The following is a 21,688-nucleotide window of genomic DNA, read 5'->3' on the forward strand; positions in this document are numbered from 1 at the left end:
AATGCTTCTCGTAAAAGGAGACAATTCTGCTTTCAAATCACTTATTTTTCGTTTAAACGGAATAAATGAGGAAGTTGTTTGATGTATGTTTCACATGCAGCGTCATCATGTTGTGTAACAACATTACAAAGAAGAGGTTTCTTGTGCTGACTGGTTAGCATTAGCGTTAGCACAGTTCAGTGATGAGATGTTCTGTAATGCAGCTTCATTTTATTCATTTATTCTTTTGCTTTTTTCTGCCAAACTTGGTTTTGGCTGCAGACACTTATTATTTCTGATGTTTTATAGCATTTGATTATTATCATTACACTGTGTTATTGTTTGTGTAAGGGTTAATTTATCGTTTTAATAAATAAATTAAATTAAAAAAAAAAAAAAGGACGTTTTGAGTAACAGATTCTTCTGATTGAAGAGTTAAAATAAAAATCCTTCAAAAACACAGTTTCTCCTCATGCTCAGTCTTTACAGTAAACTGTCCACTTCCTCTTTTTACCCACAACCACAAAAAGAGGTGAACTTTTCCCACAACTGTACACAAAAAAAACCAAGCCTCATCCACACTCGTCTGAGTGAGCTTTAAAAAAATAAAGCACAGCCTTCAATAAATCAACTCATTGTTTAAATCAGGGGTTCTCAACATTGGGGTTGCGAGACATTGGGAGGGGGTCGCCTGATGCCTTTAAGAAACTATTGAACAATTTGAGCCCAGTTTTCCTTTTTTTTTTTACCCTTTTTCTGCAATTAAACCAAACTTGCCATATTTTAACCTATTTTAATCACTTTTTCTTGTCATATTTTTTCTCCTTTTAATGCATTTTTGCTACATTACTCCCATTTCTGACACTTCTGTCACATTTCAATGCATTTTCAGCACTTAAAAACCCTTTCCACCACTTTTTCCACCTAATGTCACTATATTGATTGATTATTGTCACTTTTAACCTCTTTTCACCATATTTCATGATTATTTTTGTCAATTTAACCACATTCATGATTCGTCTTGCCCGTTATTTGCCAGTTTAAACTAATTGTTCCAATACTGACATACTTTTTTCTGGCTGTTTTAGCCCACTCTAATTTTAACCAATTTCTGTAGTACTTAAAATGCCATTTTTCCACCATTTTTGGTCACTTTGAACCCATTTTATGTGATTAAAACAAGGATTTCCATATTTAAGATGACTATAATAATAATAAACGTTCCTGGATAACAGTGGATATTATTCAGATGAATAAATAAATGTGGTTATCACAGATTCATAGAACAATGGACCATCATTTTACTGACTTTATGGATGGACCCCAAAAATCTCTCCCCTTTATTCCCCCTTATAGATGGTCCTGTCTCCACATGACTGTTCTTCAATGTTCATGTCTGTGTTCAACCACCTTCAGCTACAGTGGGGGTCCCCACTCTATGGAACCTTTATTTTGAGGGTTTAAAAAGACAAGAGTAAAAGCAGGTTTTTCCAGCATCTCGTCTACTTTAAATCATTAAGGATTATATTTACGCAGCTAAATAAAGATAGTATAATATAATCAAGCTTTCAGTAATGACCTTTTGATCTGATCACAATCAAACTAACTGAAACGGATGAAGTATTTGAATCTGAAAGTTGTGATTTTTTAGGCTCTATTTGTTCTCCATTAGGGCTTAGTCACAGTCTACATGTCAAACTCAAGGCCCAGGGGCCAAATTCGGCCCTTTTGACCTTCCAACTCAGCCTGCAGCATAAAAAAAAGTCAGAAAACGAATTCACAAACACAATGAAACTCCACAATATTAGCAAGTCTTATTGCTTATATCACATGATGGCAGTCATTTTAAATCTGAAATTATTAAAAGAACTCAATTTTTCCAAAATCCTGCAATTTTCTTCAGATTATTTCACAAAATATCCCAAAATTACAAAAATATGGGTCACAAAATCAAATAAATTGAAAGTAAAAACTGATATCTTTGACTTATTGCTCTGATATCGTCAGTGCCGAACATATTTTATCATTTATTTATATGTGGGAGTGCAAATTAGAGCACAATGATGATTAAATTACTCATTATCCTGCCTAAACTCTGTGGCCCACTTAACTGCTCTGTATTTGGCCCCTGAACTAAAATTAGTTCCTGGAGATGTTGAGTGATAAGGAGAGTGGGGATAGGGAAGTGCCGGACATCACCTCAGGGGGGTACGGCACCAGGCCTTTCTGCTTGTTGATGTGCAGCTTGTGGACGACCACGTAGCAGAACTCCTCGTCCTGCTTGTAGCACGTGTCCACCAGTTGACGTACCTTAGCGGTGCGCGTAGGCTTGTTGCTCACCAGCTCATAGTCCTCGTGCATCAGCAGGGAGCGGGCCAGCAGCGCGTCTAGGATCTGGTTCAGGCAGGCGTCCGTCATCTGAGCCACGATGTTCTCACGCCTCGCCTTGATCCAGGACGAGCACGGACCTTGTGACGGGGAGTCGGGTTGCAGAGCAAACGGATATTCTGTACAGGGAGAAGAAACTACAGTGATTTTTGTGGTAATAGACGTAGGACCTCCAATTTTACACTTTCCATTTTAGGGTTACTGTTATTAATACTACATTTTATATGCTTCAAATGATTTACAAAAAACCATTCAAAATAAGGACCTTCTCCTCATTTGAGCAAGAAGGGTAGTCTGGTGAGTTGGGATGTAATGATTCACTCAACTCCCGATACGATTCTCTCACGATTTATTTTACAAAATGGGAATGTAGACAAATATTTTTTTATTTTTTTGGGGGAAAAAAAAAAAAAAAAAAACTATTTTCCTTTTATATTTCATTGTCAAAAGAATCCCTTGATAAACTATTAAAAAAACACTTAAAGACGAAGCCCTGCAGTCTTTTACAGTCACAGGATAACATGATCACTACTCAATCCGTTACACAACAAGCGAGAGATTTTCTGGACTGGATTTTCGGTGGAACTGGACATATTTGTAGAAATATCTAGTAAATTACCAAATAATTTAGTTGTAAATATTTTATCCCTTCCAAATACAAAAAAAAATTAATTAAATTGTTGAAAGAACGCTCAATTTTTCCAAAATCTGGCAAATTTCTTCAAATTATTCCATGAAATTTCCCCAAATTAGGGAGATTTAAGTGAAGATCCTGCAGGGACTGATATACTCACATACTTCATCATTTATATATCATTTGATGTGAAAGTACAAACCAGGCCACATTAATGTGAAATTTTCTCTTTTTCCCACAAAATTAAGCTCAAAGTGCTTTGTATTTGGCCCCTGAACTAAAACGAGTTTGATACCCCTGATCTATATATTCGGTTACCCGTTTTCTGGTGATAAATAGTGTGTCAATATCTGATATTGTCCCAAAATATGCATGTGTCATGTTGTGGCACAATTCTAAAGAAAGAAAAAAAAAAAAGAAATGGGTCAGATCGATTTTTACTTTTCAGAACGTGAATTCTGTTCTGTTTTCTGTGATCACATTAAACCGGAGGCTCTACTGACCTGATGACAAAGACCTCCTGAGTTTAAGAGAATGGAAACAAAATGAGGTGATGACAGTTTTCCTACCCGTTGGCTGCGGATGAGGCTTCTGCATTGCGATGAGCGTTGACTCCTCCACGCGTTTCTCACACTTGGTCACGTCGGGCTCGTTGAGGTTGTTGAGTTTGCTGCTCGGGAAACCGTTGGTACTGGCTGCGCTCTGCTCGTCCATCAAAGGGCCTGGGGGGTCGAGGAAAGACGGTGGAAGGCTCACTGCATCAGAAAGAAAAGACGATGAGAAGTGGAAACCTACGAGTAGAGCTTCATGTCGATAGTGATACTGATGTGTACACACAGACCCCCCCCACACCCACCCACCCAGATGAGGAAAATAGCTAGTGAGCAAGCATTAGCTTAGCGATTAGCCCATGAGCAAGTTAAACATGCAGTTAAGAAAAAGGGAACAATGATTTGTCTATATAGAGCATCGGGCTTTCCATGATCATGGAAAACAGACAAAAATCAATCTCACATGCATGTTTTCAGACAACATCACACATTTATACGCAATTATTTTTAATCAGAAAAGAAACATTGATAATCCTGTTCAAAATGCTGCGCCACAATCATTAGAGGGTGATTTGCTCCTTTCTTGCTGCAGCCCAAACACCTCGCTATAATTTGATGACACGTTCCCACTTTGATGACAAATTTCACGCGACACTGAGCAGGAGAAGCCGCGCCTCCAGGAAGCTCTCCGTCGTGATTGATATGTAAACAGACACGCCCACGAAGGTGAGCATTTCAACATCCTTCGCAATGTGCCATGTATGTATTTTCTACAGTCTATGTATGTACCGCCGAACGCCCCGCCCCCACGCTCTGTCTCATGTTTATAAAGCAATGTGAGCTGCTACGGAGTGGGTGGGAGGAGGGCGGGCCGTCCGCTGGCCCTACGTCACCGTGTGGGGAGACGGAAGTTAGTGTCCCGTCTATAGACACGCCCACTCATGAATATGCATAAGTAGGTCACAAATCAGCCTGTTTGTGTAGAGTTGGTCAGAAAGTGACTTTTCAGAGGCTAAAAGTCCAGAAAACAGGCGAGTTTGGGAAAATAAATGTCCAAATATTATGTTTTTGGGGTTCTTAGAACAAATGGAGATGAGTGAAAAATAGCATGATATGGAACTTTATTGAACCACCATCCCCCTCCCCCTAGAACCAGACCCAATAACACCTCCTCACCCAACGTGAGCCTTAAGCTGAGGTAGGCAACTTTTATCACAGCGGGGCCACAAAAATGTGTTTGTTTGATCGGAGGGTCACATGATCATCAGCATTAGAATAATGAGTAATTGTAATTGTGTGTTTTTCTCTCATTCTGTGTATGTTTGTTGTTGTCTTGTTCGTTGTGAGGCATTTCTGCAGTCCTTTGTGTATTTTTCCTGTAAAATAGAGGTTTTTTGGAGTATTCTTTGTGTATTTCTGTTGTCGTTTTGCTTGTTAGTACCGAGTCATTTTTCGTGTTTTTCTAGTCTTTTTGGGTACTTTTGTTGTCATTTTCTATAATTTTGTATATTTGTCTGTCATTTTGTGTATTACTGTTGTCGTTTTGTTCATTTTTGTAATAGTTTGTGTTTTTGTCTTGTTTCTTCCTACATTTTCCTGCAATGTTTTAATTCTTTGTGTTTTGTAACATATTCTTGCACTTGTTGTGACAGCACATACCCACTTCTTGGACCGCAGTGGCTTCTTTGCCAATAATGCTTCTTTTTCACTATAGCAAATGTTTTAATTATGCAAAAAGACGTGAGAGCAGGCAACAGATTTTATGAAGGACATCGAAGAACCACTTGGACCAACTGCCGGTATTTTAACAATTCAGTAAAATGCTGGGATTTAAGCTTAAACTGGTGATTTGCTGCAATAACTACCTGAACCAATAACCACCATGTTTGTCTTTCAGTCCCACCAATAGAATTATTGTTATGGAATTTGACATTTCTATCCTATTGAAGCACTTAATTTGAATACCATCAAAAGTTTTGTGTTTTTTATGTGCTTTTGTTTGTTTTTTCTATATTTCTAATGATTTGTTTACCTTTGTTGTCCTTCCATATGTTAGTTATGGATTTGTTCAAACTAACCCTTTCCTGTTAGTGTCTCAACATATGAATTGTTATATTTTAATGACATTTTCCAACAGAAGTCTGACATCTATGCAGAGCTTTCCAGATTGTTTGCTGCACTTTTTGTTGTGAATGTTCTTTTATTTCTATTTTGATCTCGTTTGATTTTACCAAAACAAACCTCTTTACGTTGAAATAGAAGTTTATTATTTTTTTTAATCCTCATTCTAAAGGTTTTTGCTGCTCACTCTGCATGGATACATGGTGTGAAACCTCTGCAGACCACACTGATGGCAGCTAGTAATGAGCAGGGTGGCGTAAATATTTTGGCACTGGCTCAAGGGGCGGAGCTATTGAAATAAAAATCCATACACTATTCTTCCTCACCACTAGATGGTGCTGTGCGTCATAAACCTACTCTCAGTAACACAAAGCTTGAGGCAGAGCAGCATTTAGTGATTTTAATACCAACGTTGACCGATTGTTCACATTTTGTGGCAAATATCAGTCAATTGATAATATTGCCCATCCCTAGCTATGAGTGTGCATAATGGTGTGTGTGCGTTTTGTTCTGTTTCTTTACGTTTAGAGATGTCTGGTGGAATGATGCTGGTGAGCATGCAGGGTTGGGACATCTCCGTGTCCTGGGACGAGGTCGAAGAGTGTTCTGAAGGGCAAGACTCCTGGAAAACAAGCCACAGTGTAATTATCACCAATTACATTTTTAAATCACAGTCAAGTCTTCAATTACAATTACATTGACCAGCATTTTTTTCAATTAAAATTACAATGAATAATATTACTCCCTGAAAGTCAATTACAATTACGTTCTCAATTACTTGTGACAATCCCAAGTGGGTGGGGCTGCAGGTGTGTGTGTCTACGTGTTCTCTTTCTTCTTTGATATTGCGTATCGTTCTCAATCGTTTACCTTAAATCAACTGTAATTCCCTTGTTCAATCTGTCAGTTTAGGGATTTGAGTATGAGAAATGTCACAGCAATTTCAACAAACTCATTCTTACAACAGGAATCCAAAACAACAGAACTAGGTGCCTCATAAAATCCTGACAAACGATCCATATTCACCTACAGTGGAGTTTTAGAAGGCTGGATGCACAAAACATTCTCAGAGAATTCCCCTAAATATGAAATCCAGAAGCTAACTAATCTCAACCCGAGGCTTCATGTGGTTCAGCAGTGGGAATATTAAGCACAAACTCTAGTAGAACTGAACGCAATCCTCTGCGTGCCCCCGAGATGATCGCTTGTGCAACCAACACTAGCCACTTTCCCACAACACTACAAAAATAATAAACCGGCACAATCGCAAAGGAGAAAGTGCCCTACAGCCTCATGGAAACCTCTGGAAAAAATGTGCCCCACCACACGACATCCAATTGTATCCGGAGAACATGAAAAACCAGACAAGCCCCCAATTGTCACAGATTGGCTTAAGACCATGACAAGAATAAAACAACAAGAGATAAATAAATAAACACAATAAGGGAAACAATCCTGCAACAATCAGTCAGAGCCAGGCCAAGCAGGGAGCGAGCGAGAGACAGAGGGTGAGTCTGATGGTTAGGCCACGCCTTCCAAGCAGCCACACACACCTGAGTCCTATAAGGTTGTTCGCTCGGTGAAAACAAGAGAACACAGAGACAAACACACCTGCAACCCTCCCCCCAATTTACAATGAATCATAATCACTGAGCCTGAAATAAATAACCTAATAAAAGTTAACCTTCCCCTTGTGTTAGCTTTCTGTTAGCATCTGGTGTGTGTGTGTGTCAGGATCAATTTCATTTATTCAATTAAAATTCAAATATATTTACAGTGACCAGCATTTTTTCCAATTACAATTATTTTGTATCCTCAGAAAGTCAGTTACAATTACGTTCTCAATTACTAAAGTTCAAATACAATTGATCACAATTACTGAACCTGAAATAAATAACCTAATAAAAGTTAACCTTCCTCTTGTGTTAGCATCTCCAACGCTAACGAGTCCTAAATCAGCTGTAAAATACATTATAAACAAATATCTATCATCTATTGATTACCTTGTTAGGCTTCCTAATCAATGAAAATATAGGTTTTAATATTTTTGGGGTGGGAGTCTGAGACGGTTTTGTGTCAGTATACCCATATCTTTATTTTTAAATGGTGAAATGTGGGAAAGCTTGATATGAAACATATTTTAATAATTGTTAACTACATGTGTAGTAGAACTGTACATAGAATTATAACCCAGTTTTGCGTTAAGTTGTATTTGACAATTTTTATAGAATTTTCATGGCAATTACAATTACAAAGTCAAGTAACTAAACTCAATTACAATTTAGTTACGATTGCGACAGCAACAAATTTTTAAAATTACAAATTCAATTGTAATCATGCCATGACTGTAATTAATTATAAATTGGCAATTATAATTGACCCCGACCCTGGTGTGTGTGTGTGTGTGTGTAGATACTGACTGGCCACGGAATCACGCTCTCCTTCCGCATTTTGCGCGTTTCTTCCGCGCTCAAGACGTTTGTTTTCTCGTTGGGAGCGGAGACGCAGTACGACTTCTGCATCTGACAGGACAAAAACAAAGGCAGGAACAGCGTAGGTTAGAGAGAAATGCATGATGATGAACATTAAAAAGGGAAACAGACATTCACAGAAACTAAAAACATGTGATTACACTTCACTAGTTCCTCTATTCACACATGGAGACTTTTATTGCTCAAACTAAGTTCTACATTCAAATGCAAAACGCAAAGGAAAAAAATCCACAAAACAATAATAAAAACTAACAAAAACACATCAAATGACAATCAAAACACAAAATGAAAACGACAAAATGACACAAAACACAAGATGACTTAAAAAAAAAAAACTTCAATAAAAACACAAAGACAAGAATAAACAAACACAATTAAAGTTACACAGAGAGACAGAAAAATACACACAAACTAAAAACATACAAAATGACAACAAAATGATTAAAAAAAAAAAAAAATTCCATTAAACAATAGCAAACAAAACAATAACACAAACAACAAAATGACAACCTACAAAATGACTCAAACATAAAAATGTCAACAAAAAACACAAAATGAATAAGCACACAAAATTATAACAAAAGAAATGGAAAAGAAAAAAAACACAAAATGACTCGAAAAACAAACAAAATCCACAAAACTATAGCAAAAACTAACAAATAAAACAACAAAAACACAAAATGACTGCAAGAACACCAAAAAATTTCAACAAAACTACAAAAAGAGAAAGAGAAATACACAAAAGAAATATAAAATGACAACAAAAGTCAACAAAAAAAACAAAAACCACAAAATAGCAAAAACAAAACAACAAAAATACTTAATGATAAAAACATGGCAAATGACAATAAAAACACAAAAAAAAGGATAAATACAAAATTATAACAAAAATACAAAATTACTCTAAAAAACAAACAAAAATCCACTAAACAATAGCAAAAACTAAAAAATACAAAATGACAACAAAAACACACCAAACTATAAAAACATAAATGACTTAAAACAGACAAAATGACAACATTAATCCACAAAATAACAACAAACATACACAAAACCGTAACAAAAATTTATGCATTTCTCGTATTAATATTTGGAAAGGTAATTGTGGTGAATACATACTTGAATTGCAATCTTTTTTTTTATTTTAATAATTACATTTTTGTGGTCCTGCAGTGATCAAAGTAACAAAAATGAATGTGAACTCATTTCCTGCAGCCAGTGGCTAATCTTGAGCTAAGGGTAACTTAGCATGTCTGTATTCATTTTCTTTTTCTGTGTTCACAAATGAAGTTATTTTAAATCATGTGTTAGTTTCAGAGCAAAAAAAACCCCCACATTTAACCCTTGAAGTAGAAACCAGTGTTGTAGTGGGAAAGCCCCTTTGCTTTCCTCACTGGTTTAATGCATGTAGAAACGGATCCAAATGCAAAGCTTCAGGGGAAAAAAGGGGAAGGTGAGAAATGATGCGACAATTTCAGTTGCAGAAGATTTTGAAGCATCCATAATCAGAGACATTGCAACATTTGGAGCTGATGATGATGTGTTTGAGTGTGAGGGGATTTCTAAATCACGTCCACATCACGATTCTAAACTCAAACTTAGATTTTCAAAAGCTCTGATTTTCCATGATTGCAGGAAACGGACGGAAAAAACAGAATTAACTCAAATGGAAACATGTTTTTATTATTATTGTTATTTTAAATCAAGCACAAACGGGCATGTTTTGGTAAAATATCTCACATTTACACAATTTATCTTTGTAAACAGGTGGTTAAACAAAGGGAAAGCTCAATTCTGACACAAAATCTTACGTAATATGACAGACTTCCCGTTTTGAAATGGAAATATCTCTATGACAGGGACTTAACATGACATAGGCAACTGGCAGCCCGAGGACCACATCCGACATTAGAAAAGTGCACAAAACAACAGCAAGAATACAATAAAAACGCAAAGAATTACAACATTGCAGGAAAATACAGTAAAAGACAAGAGAAAAACAGAAAATACTCCAAAAACACACAAAACTACTACAAAAATTGACAAAACGACAACAGTAACACACAAAATGACAGAAAATGACAACAAAAGTACACCAAAAAACAAGAAAAACAAAAAAATTACTCTGCAAACCCACAGTACTAACAAACAAGCAAAAGGACAACAGAAATACAGAAAAATTACTCCAAAAAATGCATGTTTTACAGGAAAAATAAAAGGACTACAGAAATGCAAGAAAAGACAACAACAAATATACACAGAATGACAGAAAAACACACAATGACTATAAAAGCTCTGTTCTTTCCTGCATTAACGCTCACATTGTTCATTATTCTAAATTAATGTTGATCATGTGACGCAGAGATCAAACAAACACATTTTTTGTGGCCCCGCCGTGACAGATTTTCACTGTAAAACATGTGGGATAATGTTAGCTTTAGCTAGCATAGCTAACATGTACACAAAAAAATCTCACGCAAAATGTGCCGCGATCTCATCGCGTGCATTTCTACTGTGTATAGAAATATGAATTTAAAAGACAATAGTTAACGCCATTAACATATTAAGCATGAAAAAGGATAAAATTGAAACAAACAATCACACTGTGTAAACTCAGAGTAAACTCTGAAATGAATTTGGTGACATTATGAAAATGTAAGTCTGAGGCTTTACTTCAACCACGGGCGTCATTATATGTAACATTATTCTACAAAATGACGACAAAAACACACAAAATGAAAGAAGAATATGTTCAAAATGACAATAAAAAGGCAAAAATATACAAAAATGATGCCAAAAAAACAACAACAATGCACAATATAACTAAATTATTTATATTATCTATTTATTATTAAACTGTCAGCTTTTATAAACCGTCCAGTTCTTTTTTAAACTTATAGAAAAGAGTGTTATAGTGTTGCTAATGTATCGCTAATCATTTAAAGCTAATATTTCCTCATGTTTTTATTAATCCTAATCATTGCATCATCCTTTATTTTTCCCTCCAAAGTTTATACAAGACATTTGTAGGCGTTTAGTGTTTTAAAACAAATAAATTGGATAATAATATTTCCTGTCATTGGTCACGTGACATGGATTAACTGAACCAAAGTCATTAAACATTAAACAAAGGAACAGTGACAGCTATTATTTTGATTGTGTTAAATAGAATAATGTAAAGAGAAATGAATCACTTCATCTAGTTTCACTTTGGCTTCAGACTTTTACATTTTTTTTGTGTGGCCCCCAAAACAAATTACCCAAAAGTTGTAATTCAACAAGTTGGAAAGAAAATGAAACCCAACACAACACACAAAATAACTCTGAAAATACACTAAAAAAAACACACAAAGGAACAACAAAATCATTATTAATATTAATATTACCAGCACGCAAAATGATTTAAAAAAATACACAAAACATTAAAAAAAACACACAATATGATTCAAATTACACAAAATGGATTAAGGGCTGCACAAAACAAAAACAAATATTTAAAAAATGACTCCAAAAAACACAAAGAATGACAGAAAAAAGTCAACAAAAACACACAATACAACAAAAATATCATCACTATCAAAAACACGCAAAAATGATCCAAGAAAACAAAAAAAAAAAACTGAAAAATAATTCACAAAACATAAAGCAGCAGGAAAGTATACAAAACAAAAAAATGCACAAAATTACTCAAAAATAGTTCACAAAGGAACAAAAAATACACAATTATTATTAAAACAACATTCAAATACTACAAAAATACACAACTAAAATGCACAATATTACTCCAAAAACACACCATGAAATACAAAATATAACTCCACAAAAAAAAAAAAGACAAAGAACATCAAAAAATATCACAAAACAATAAAATATAAAATGTATTAAAACAATTAAAAAATGGAAAAAAATACACAAAACAGCAGAACTTTGATCATAAATCTTTATGCTGTGTATTTAAAACAAAAGTCCACGAACTAACCTCTGATCTTTTAATTTCTAAAACACCCTCCAGGAAGTCGATGTCGTTGAAACTTCTCACCACAGGTTCCATTTTGATCAAACACTCTGTAACGTCAAAGTGGACAAGTTGTGTTCATGCAGTGGTTCCCAACCTCTGGGTCGTGAACACATTTCTGGCGACCCCAGAAACATAATTTCATTGTGATATAGCGTTATAGTAGCGCTATATCACACTGAATATAATAACACTTATTTGTGTTTTTATTTAATTAACTATTTATTTAATTTTTTTTTACTAGATTTAAATTTGAGGAAGTTAAAGTATAGAATACAGTTGTTTGAGATTGTGTGATGGTGTTTTTAATTTAGGAAAAAAATTTGATTATTTAATTATTAAATTTTTCTACAGTATCTTTTTTTAAACTAGATTCATATTTGAGGAAGTGAAAGTATGAAATACCGTTGTTTGAGACTGTGTGGTGTTTTTAATTTTAAAAAGATTAACAATTAAAAAAATTCAATTTTAATTTGTATTATTTAATTTTGAAGTGAAAGTATGGAATACAGTTGCTTGAGATTGAGTGGTGTTTTAGTTTGAAAAATAATAATCTAAAAACTTACAAAAACAAATATTTTTTTATAATTAGATTTTTTAATTATATATTTATTAATTTAAGTTTTTCTACTGTATTTTTTTAACTAGATTTATATTTGAAGAAGTGAAAGTATGGAATGCAGTTGTTTGAGATTGAGTGGTGTTTTAATTTGAAAAATAATAATAATCAAAAAAATTACAGAAATACAATTTTAATCAGAAATGTTTTGTAAAATCATTTACTGGACATTCCAGGCGACCCCATTTGAATTCCGGGTGACCCCAAGGTTGAAAAACACTGTTAGTGTGTGTGTGTGTGTGTTGTTGCTCACGCTGAAAGGATGGTCTCTGGTTGTGGTTGGGGGTCCAGCCCTGGGTCATGATGCTAACCAGAGTTTCTCTGCTGGGGATGCTGGAGGGCAGGGTGCTGAGGCTGGTGTCGGGGCGCGCGCCACACACATTGGTCTCCTCTGGAAAAAAACAAACAAACAAACACACACACACACAGACAGACAGACACACAGACAGACACACAGACACACACACAGACTTTAGTGAATCACTACAGAATGTGATATTAACCATAGTTAAGCTCTACTGATGTTCACTAGTGCACGAGCACCTTTTACTAGTGAAGAAACAAGTTCCACTACAACAAATAAGCATTATATGCTAACAAGGGGGCGGGGAAAGGAAAATTCAGGCTTTCCATTGGCTTTGTAAAATTTTCCAACCAATCAGGGAGCTGGATATGGTTATAACCCCTCCTACTTTATTTGCATTAGCTCTACTAGTAGTAGTAGTAGTAGTAGTAGTAGTAAATCTTATGGCTTTACTAGTACTACTAGTAGACTGACAAGTTTGGCTCAACAACGGCCGGGCCTGCGAAACGTCTCCGCACTGAATAGCACGTACCACGTTCCCGAGTATACCAGTCCCTGGTGCCCTCGTGGCACATACGGAGTAATGGGCCCCATTCATATTTTGGTATATGTCAATGCTTCGGTACCACCAACTGTCGCAATATTTGACTCACAAATAAATGAGAAAACAACTTTAACAGAAATTGCCAAAAAAAGGGGGCCCATCCCCCTTTTTTCAGCCCACCCCTTTTATAATCGTAATCTACATTGAATTACCTTTGAAACGATATATCACACGACTATGTTCCCATAAATTTGGAAATTACCGGAAATGGGGGTGGGTTTAAAAAAGTGCTCAAGGAGGGGATCGTCATATTCATTGATAGAGTATTCATACCAAACTGTATTCTGATCTAACGAGAACTAACGAAGGAGTAGTCATTTGAAAAATGAGGCCCCCGGGTGGCCCCGTGACACGTAGGGGGTAATGGACCCCATTTATATATTGGTATGTGCCAATGATTCGGTACCACTAACCGTCATAATATTTGACTGCAAATAAATGAGAAATTGACTTTCGTTTGGAAAATGTGGCTCTGAGCGTCGATGGCTACACAGTATGCACGCGCACGCACACACAACTAGTACACTCAATATCTCTTAACTGTTTATAGTCTACTAGTAGTATTAGTAAAGCCAAAATATTCACTAGTAGTACTAGTAGATTTAATGCAAATAAAGTAGGAGGGGTTATAACCAAATCCAGCTCCCTGATTGGTTGCAATATTTTCACAAAGCCAATGGCAAGCCTGAATTTGTTTTTCTCCGCCCCCTTATTAGCATATAAGGCAAACTAGTACTATTAGTGATACATTTTGCTTTCCGAGCAAAGTCTACTAGTGCACTAGTACAGGTGTTCACAACTTTGGGGTCAGGACCCCATTTGGTTTAGTGAGACACTGGGAGATGCCAGATGCCTTCAAGGAACTAAGAATATTTTTTGAATAATTCGAGCCCATTTTTCTGCAACTCCAACAAACTTGTCATATTTTAACCTATTTTCATCACTTTATTTTGTCATATTTTTGCTCCTTTTAATGTATTTTTGCTTTCCCATTTCTGACACGTTTCCATCAAATTTCAATGCCTTTTCGGCACATTTTTTCCTACTTTAAAGATATGTTCAGCACTTATAAACCCTTTCCACCACTTTTCCACTTAATGTCACATATGTCGACCCGTTATTGTCACTTTTAACCTCTTGTCACCATATTTCATGCTTATTTTTGCCAATTTAACCACATTCACCATTTGTAATGTCCATTATTTGCCTGTTTAAACTAATTTTCCCTACATTTTTAAATTCCATTACCCACAAACTGTAACTTTTAACCAATTTCTGTGGTTTTTAAAATCCAATTTCACCACCTTTTCTACCATTTTGGTCACTTTTAACCCATTTTATATCTGATTAAAACAATGATTTAGATCTTTAAGATGACTAGAATGTATATTATGGTGCAAATAATAATAATAAACTTCCTGGATAACAGTGGATATTATTCAGATGAATAAATAAATGTGGTTATCACAGATTCATAGAACAATAGACCATCATTTTACTGACTTTATGTATGAACCCCAAAAATCTCTCCCCTTTATTCCCCCTTATAGATGTCTGTGTTCAACCACCTTCAGGTACAGTGGGGGTCCCCGCTCTCTGGAACCTTTATTTTGGGGGTTGCAGGCTGAAAAACCACTGCACTAGTAGAGATTAAAACTATGGCTGTTATCACATTTATTCTTTCCATACGTGAACTGTGAGCGATGTTAAAACACAGGTTACCTTCAAAGGGATTCTGCCTGGAAAGCACCTCCCACATGACGATGGCGTAGCTGGAAAAGAGAATTTATTATTATTTTTTTTTTTTTTTTTAAAAAGAAGTGGTTAAAAAAACAAGAAAGTGAGATCACAATTTGAGTGTGGGATTCCCCATCAGAGCTGAGGGACTTTACCTCATAGGATGTTTGGGCAAAGTTAGATAATCTTTACAGAACTCAAACTGGTTTGACTAGAACTAGTGAACATTTAAAGTCAGAGGAGGTCTGAGTAAAAGAATAGGCATGTAGAAGCACCACAGACTACAGACTACAGAGTGTTTTTCCACTGGTGAAACGAAAACAAAAAGAGGAAACGAATCATTCAATTCATCTGATCCCTACCTGTACATGTCGTGCTTCATGAAGGCTTTGTACTCCTCGGGGGGCATGTAAAAGCCCGTTCCTTCGTTCTCACAGGGCTTCGAGCTCGACTCTCCACCACCAGACAACCGATGCCACTTCGCAAGCCCGAACCCCGCGACCTAAAGAAAAAACAGGACAGGAAGTTGAACACAACAATGAAAGCAAGGAGATGCATCGTTAGCTCGTGGCTAAAACCGCAGAAAAACATTGAATTAGCTGCCGTGTGTCCCACCTTCACGTGGTATTCAGCGTCCAGCAGAATGTTCTGCAGCTTTAGGTCGTGATGTAAAAGCGGGGGATTCATGTTATGAAGGAAGTTGACTCCCAGGGCGATTTCATACAGTATTCTCACCCGCAGAGACCAGGCCACGACAGGGTACGTGTCCTTCTGCAAAGCACAGGAATCAGAACGGAAAGAAATCCTGTTTTTAGATATTATATCAAACAAAAACTAGGGACATGTATTGCATTCACTTGAAAAAAAATATGTCTTTTTTTCTGAATAATTATTATTATAAAATAATAATTTTTGGTTTGTTTTTTTAGCCTATTTTTCGGACAATTTTTTTTTCCTGAATTATCGAGATACTTGGAATCCCACAAGAACATCCATCCTATGGCCACTCTTTGATGCACGCTTCTACCCATTCTGGGTCAATTGATTCAATTACATTTCAAATGCCCTCTAAGCTTGGAAAAAAATGGTTTGGAAAATAGGGAGAGGAAAAAAAATGCACAAAAACAGAACAAAATTTTCGTGAAAAAAAGGAAAAAAATTATGCCAAAAAAACCGAAGAAAAAAAAATTTCTCCAAAAATCATGAAAAAAAATGGCACAAAAAAAAAAAAAAAAAGAATTCAGAAAAAAGTAATTTCATTTTATTTTTTTTCTTGAATGCAATACGCTTACGTAAAAAAACATCTGGGAATTTTTTATGTTTTAAATTTTCCAAATTCTGTTTCAGGGTTTAGCCATTCCATGTCACACTACACTTTTCCATTTCATCATCATTCCCTGTTTAGATGACTTTGCTGTCTTTTAAACTTTCTTAACTTGTAGCAAACATGAAAAAGAGATAACTACTGTCATCATTTTTACATTTTAAATGTTTCCAGTGATTCAAAGTCAAATTTCTTATGCTAAAATCTCATGAGGGTGACGTTAGCCACATTGCTAACCCTTAGCCACCTGTTTAAAAAAAATAATTCAATGGAAATGTGTGATATGATCCCAAAATATTATTTAATTAACGCCAACGGGAGAATAACCCTCACGTTCAGCACGAAACTGGAGTGATTGTAGATGATTCTGCTGTGACGTATCACCAGGTAAACTGGTCACCAGTTCAGCTAATACACCAACAGCTAAACCTGTCTTTGTACCACCGCCTTTTTACATTTTAATGTAGTCGTAATAATCTGAATCAAACACAATAAGAAACAAACTTCAGCTGAAGCGCTGCGTTCATTTTCATTCACAGGACAACATGATCACTAGTCGACCCGTTACACCTAGTGAGAGATTATTGGTGGAATTGGACATATTTGTGCATTTGTCTCACTTTCTAGTCATTCAATCACCTGTTTTTAGGTGAAAATTGTTTGTCAATGTGATATATTGTCTAAAATAATGCATATGGGGCATTTCTATGTCATGTTGGGCCTGATTTTAAATAGAGAGAGAGAGAAAAAAAAAGGGGTCAGATTGATTATTTTTGTTTCAGAACGTGAATTTCATTTTTTACATCCATTTTTCACGATTATTGGAAATCGGAGGCACACAGTTTCCCCATTTATCGTCTCAATATCATGTATTCCTTCGTGTTCTCGCTGAATTTCAATGATGTGTATGAACAGGAATGTGGATGTGACACATTTTAAGGTATTGATGCAACACAGAAACAAAGGCGGGCCTTGACCTCCTTTTAAACCAGACAGCAAATGGGTGTGAAAAAAATAACAACCCTTCCACTTTTTACTTAATAACCATGTACAGCCTTAGATAATAAAGGTGATGATGTGCAGGGTTAAGCGTAGGGGCCTCAGCAACGCAGGGGGAGATTTTCTCAGTTTTTTTTCTTTTTTTAATTGGTACAGTCGTAATAACTATTGCACACTTGGACACAAAAGGGACTTCCAGGCGTGCACGGGTTGTTTCAACTCTTTTTAATCTGCATAACCAAGAAACACATACTGCACATGAGCCGCACCGTCTATTTAATAAAGGCAATCTGCTTGGATGCTTTCTTCACCTGAGGACCCCTGTAGCCACTTACTGTAGGTGCCCTTCATGCTGCCTGTATGCACCGTCCAATATAAACAGTGGAGCTTCAACCAGACGTAGTGCACATGAAGATGCTCGTTGTCTTTCTAAAACTCGCAACGGATCATTCTACGCACACGGATGTGAACGCCGTCAAGTTGAAACGAATAAATCTAAAACTACATTCATCATGACCTTCACCAATTTAACAAACAACTTTTAGGTTTAAAGTAAGGCTGGAACAAAGATTAAAATAAATAAATAAAAATAACGCACCAATTGTACTCGCCATGCGATCCCCCTATGCTGTGAAAAATTAAATAAATAACTCTAACCTCGTGGAGCAGCATGTCCAGAGAACCATTGCTCATGAACTCTGTAACTATGCAGAAGAACTCGGGCTGATTGCAGACCCCCAGGACCTGGATGACGTGGTTGAACCTACTTTTGTGAAGGATTTCAGCCTCCTTTAGCAGAGAGTTTCTCTCTCTGAAACATAAACAGAGAAAAATCAGGCAAAAAAAGAGAACAAAAAGCCATAAAACAATGAAATATTTCAATGTTTAATAATAGGGCTGGAACTTGATTCTAGTTTCCTTATTTTTCTCATCCAAACAATAACCATGCACTTCTAGAAACAATGTATGAGTCATAGTTTCAGAAAACAATGTAACACGTCAGTGAGTTGCACGTCATTTATTTACACTGTGCATAAAGGTGCACAACACTACATGTATTGTTAATCTATGGACACGTGCACATCATGTAAAAACATTTAAATAAAATTTAAATAATTGGGGAGAAATATCTTGTTTAATATTGTCATGAAAAAAAAAAAAAAAGTGCTATATTGTCTGTCACTTCACAATTATTTTCCTCTCCTTCATTTGCAATTTTACAATGCAGATAGAATATGATAATGGCATAATGGAAGAAGGAAAAAAGAAGATTTTGCAGAGAAAAATCAATATTTAATATTGTCAAAAAAATAAAAAAACAAACAAACATAAAAATACAGACTACAAAAATACAAAATTAACAAATACAAACAAGACGACTGAAAATACATGCAAAAATAACAGGGAAATTTACAAAATCACAAAATAAATTCACAAAATGACAACAAAAAAATAACAAAAGTATGTACAAAAATGCATAAAAGTGACTCCAAAAAAACAAACAAAACAACAACATAAACCCTTTGTTTTTCTGTGGAGAAATATTGGTATTTCATATTGTTTGCCACAAAAAAAGGGAATTATCATGATTCCATTTTTCCCCCCCATTCTTAAACAATAGTAATGAAATTTTTTACTTTCTAATTTAACTGTAAATGGAATGGTCACCCCGTTACTTTGCATATTTATGTATTTTCAATAACGTCCTCTCTTTTATTTTTTAAAGCTTTTATTTTTTTCTAAATCAAACTTAAAATAGAATATTTTCACACAAAAATGCTTTGAGTATAAAAAGAATATTGGAAATCAAGCGTTAGATTTACAACTTCTCAATATTTAATACCAGAACTTTTAATTTGGGTGTCAATGCACATGTTTTCTGCAGACGATTTTAAAACTACATGTTGACAATAGAAGTGGGTGTGTTAAACATACACAATAATTATATTAGCAGCAGCAATGACGTCTGTTCAGAGGTGTGTAATGTTTAGGACAAATTATCACGTGTACTGCCGTTAGGAAGATAACAAACATACAAAATGACAAAAAATAAATAAAAAAATACACAAATCAACAGCAGAAAAACTCAAAACGACTACAAAAACGCACAATAAAAGCAGAACAATAGCCAAAACAATTATCAAATTTGTCTTAAAAAACAAAGGTTTACACAAAATAACAATAGAAGTACACAAAATAACTAAAAAAAAAAAAAAAAAACAAACAACAAAAGTTATGTAAAAATACACAAAATGACCACAAAAACCGAGAAAATTACAGCAAAACACACAAAACTAAGCATAACAAAATACACTAAACAACTACAAAAAAAAATATCACAAAACCACAGCAGAAATTTACACATATTATTGTTTTATGGAATGCAAATCAATTATCAATACATTGTGATCCATGTTTGTTTGTCACGATGACTTGCTGTTTTTTTTTAAGGCAAAGTATTTACATTCTGACAAGCAGGAGATAGAGTGAGCATCCTAACTGTAACATATACAATAAAAGCTATTCTACAATATATATTATATACTATTTATATCTTATATACAGTTGATCATATATATAACAAATCAAAATATAATTAACATTCCTTTCATAGAACTTTGTGCAATTTTCCTATCAATCACAATCAATCACTATATTCGATTGTGTCAGAATGGCGCCAGATCTAGAACTATCGATACTTTGTCCCAGCACTAACACACAGTGATGTTGGCGGTACCTGTTTCCCAGAGGACCGTCCAGCCTCAGACACTTCACGGCCACGGTGGTCCTCCAGTCGGAGTGTTGAGCCTTGAACACCTGAGCGAAGCCGCCTTTGTTCAGGTAGTAAAGGTCGGTCAGTTTCTGGTACGGTATCTCCGGTAAGGTGCTGCTCAGACAGCCGGTGTCCATGCAACCGGGAGCCGCGGTACGGTTCATGTCTGTGTGTCCCTCCGTCTGTAGGTGTAGTCAGTGTCTCACAGTCTGAGAGCAGAAGTAGCTTTTAACCCTCTCACATTGACACATGTAGCTAGCAGCTAGCAGCTAACAGCTAACTGACACACCGCTGTCACTTAATGAAGTCCAGCTGCGAAACGCGACACTTTTCCTCGTGCCGCACGTCCTGATTACGCCCCGCCCACAAAGGGATGGTAAACCTAAATCCCACAGGTGGCTCCGGAGCCACATGCAAGCTCTCAGTCTAGTTTAGTGTGGCCCCAAAGTAAACAAACAAAAGTAACTGCAAGACAACAACATAGAAACAAATATACAACAGGAGCACAAACATATATAAAATGACAACAAAAACACACTAAATGACAGAAAAAAGTATGGACAAATATGCTAAATGATAGCAATAACTCACAAACAACCACATGAAAATACACAAGAAATGATGGAAAAGTGAACTAAATAATACCAAGAACATACAGACACCAACAAAAACACACAAAATGATGAAAACATTTACTAAACGATACCACAAACACACAAACAACCACATAAATACACAAAATGATAGAGAAATGTATGGAATAGGGATAATGATATGCAAAGGTGATAGACAAATGATACCAAGAACACACAAACAACCACATAAATGCACAACATGACAACAAAAACACAGAAAATGACAGAAACGTGTACTTAATGATACCAAGAACTCACAAACAACAAAAATACACAAAATGAGAGAAAAATGTACTAAATCACACAAAAAACTACAACGAAAAGTGTACAAAAATGACAACAATAATGTTTATATTGGTTAACATCTAATTATTGACGTGGATTATCATAATGTGATCTCTTCTACAGAGTTTTATTTGATTGGATAATCAGAGAATGTTGGAACCCAACACAAGGTTTTGTGTGTGAAACGGTTATTTCCCTGTTACCTTCTTCTCGTCACGGCTGTTGGTG

At 35.6% G+C, this 21,688-nt stretch overlaps 1 protein-coding gene across 1 annotated transcript; it reads right to left on the reverse strand.

The window, feature by feature from the left end:
* Positions 1-1,311: 1,311 nt before the first annotated feature.
* ripk2 (receptor-interacting serine-threonine kinase 2) lies at positions 1,312-21,023 on the reverse strand. Its single transcript, XM_028472852.1, has 11 exons — positions 20,505-21,023; positions 18,425-18,578; positions 16,060-16,215; positions 15,807-15,946; positions 15,430-15,479; positions 13,053-13,190; positions 12,145-12,230; positions 8,094-8,195; positions 6,196-6,295; positions 3,571-3,756; positions 1,312-2,486 (listed from the first exon to the last, which is right to left on the reverse strand). The coding sequence occupies exons 1-11, from the start codon at positions 20,702-20,704 to the stop codon at positions 2,119-2,121; spliced, it is 1,680 nt and encodes a 559-aa protein (XP_028328653.1). The 5' UTR covers positions 20,705-21,023; the 3' UTR covers positions 1,312-2,118.
* Positions 21,024-21,688: the final 665 nt, after the last annotated feature.

The sequence above is a fragment of the Gouania willdenowi genome, chromosome 17, assembly GCF_900634775.1.
Source record: "Gouania willdenowi chromosome 17, fGouWil2.1, whole genome shotgun sequence".
Lineage (NCBI taxonomy): Eukaryota > Metazoa > Chordata > Actinopteri > Blenniiformes > Gobiesocidae > Gouania > Gouania willdenowi.

Coding starts and splice junctions, on each gene's coding strand:
- ripk2 (XM_028472852.1), bottom strand. CDS start 20,704: ATGAACCGTACCGCGGCTCCCGGTTGCATGGACACCGGCTGTCTGAGC. Junction 18,579..20,504: donor GACGGTCCTCTGGGAAACAG/GTACCGCCAACA, acceptor TTTATGTTTCAG/AGAGAGAAACTCTCTGCTAA. Junction 3,757..6,195: donor TCCACCAGACATCTCTAAAC/GTAAAGAAACAG, acceptor TTTCTGATGCAG/TGAGCCTTCCACCGTCTTTC.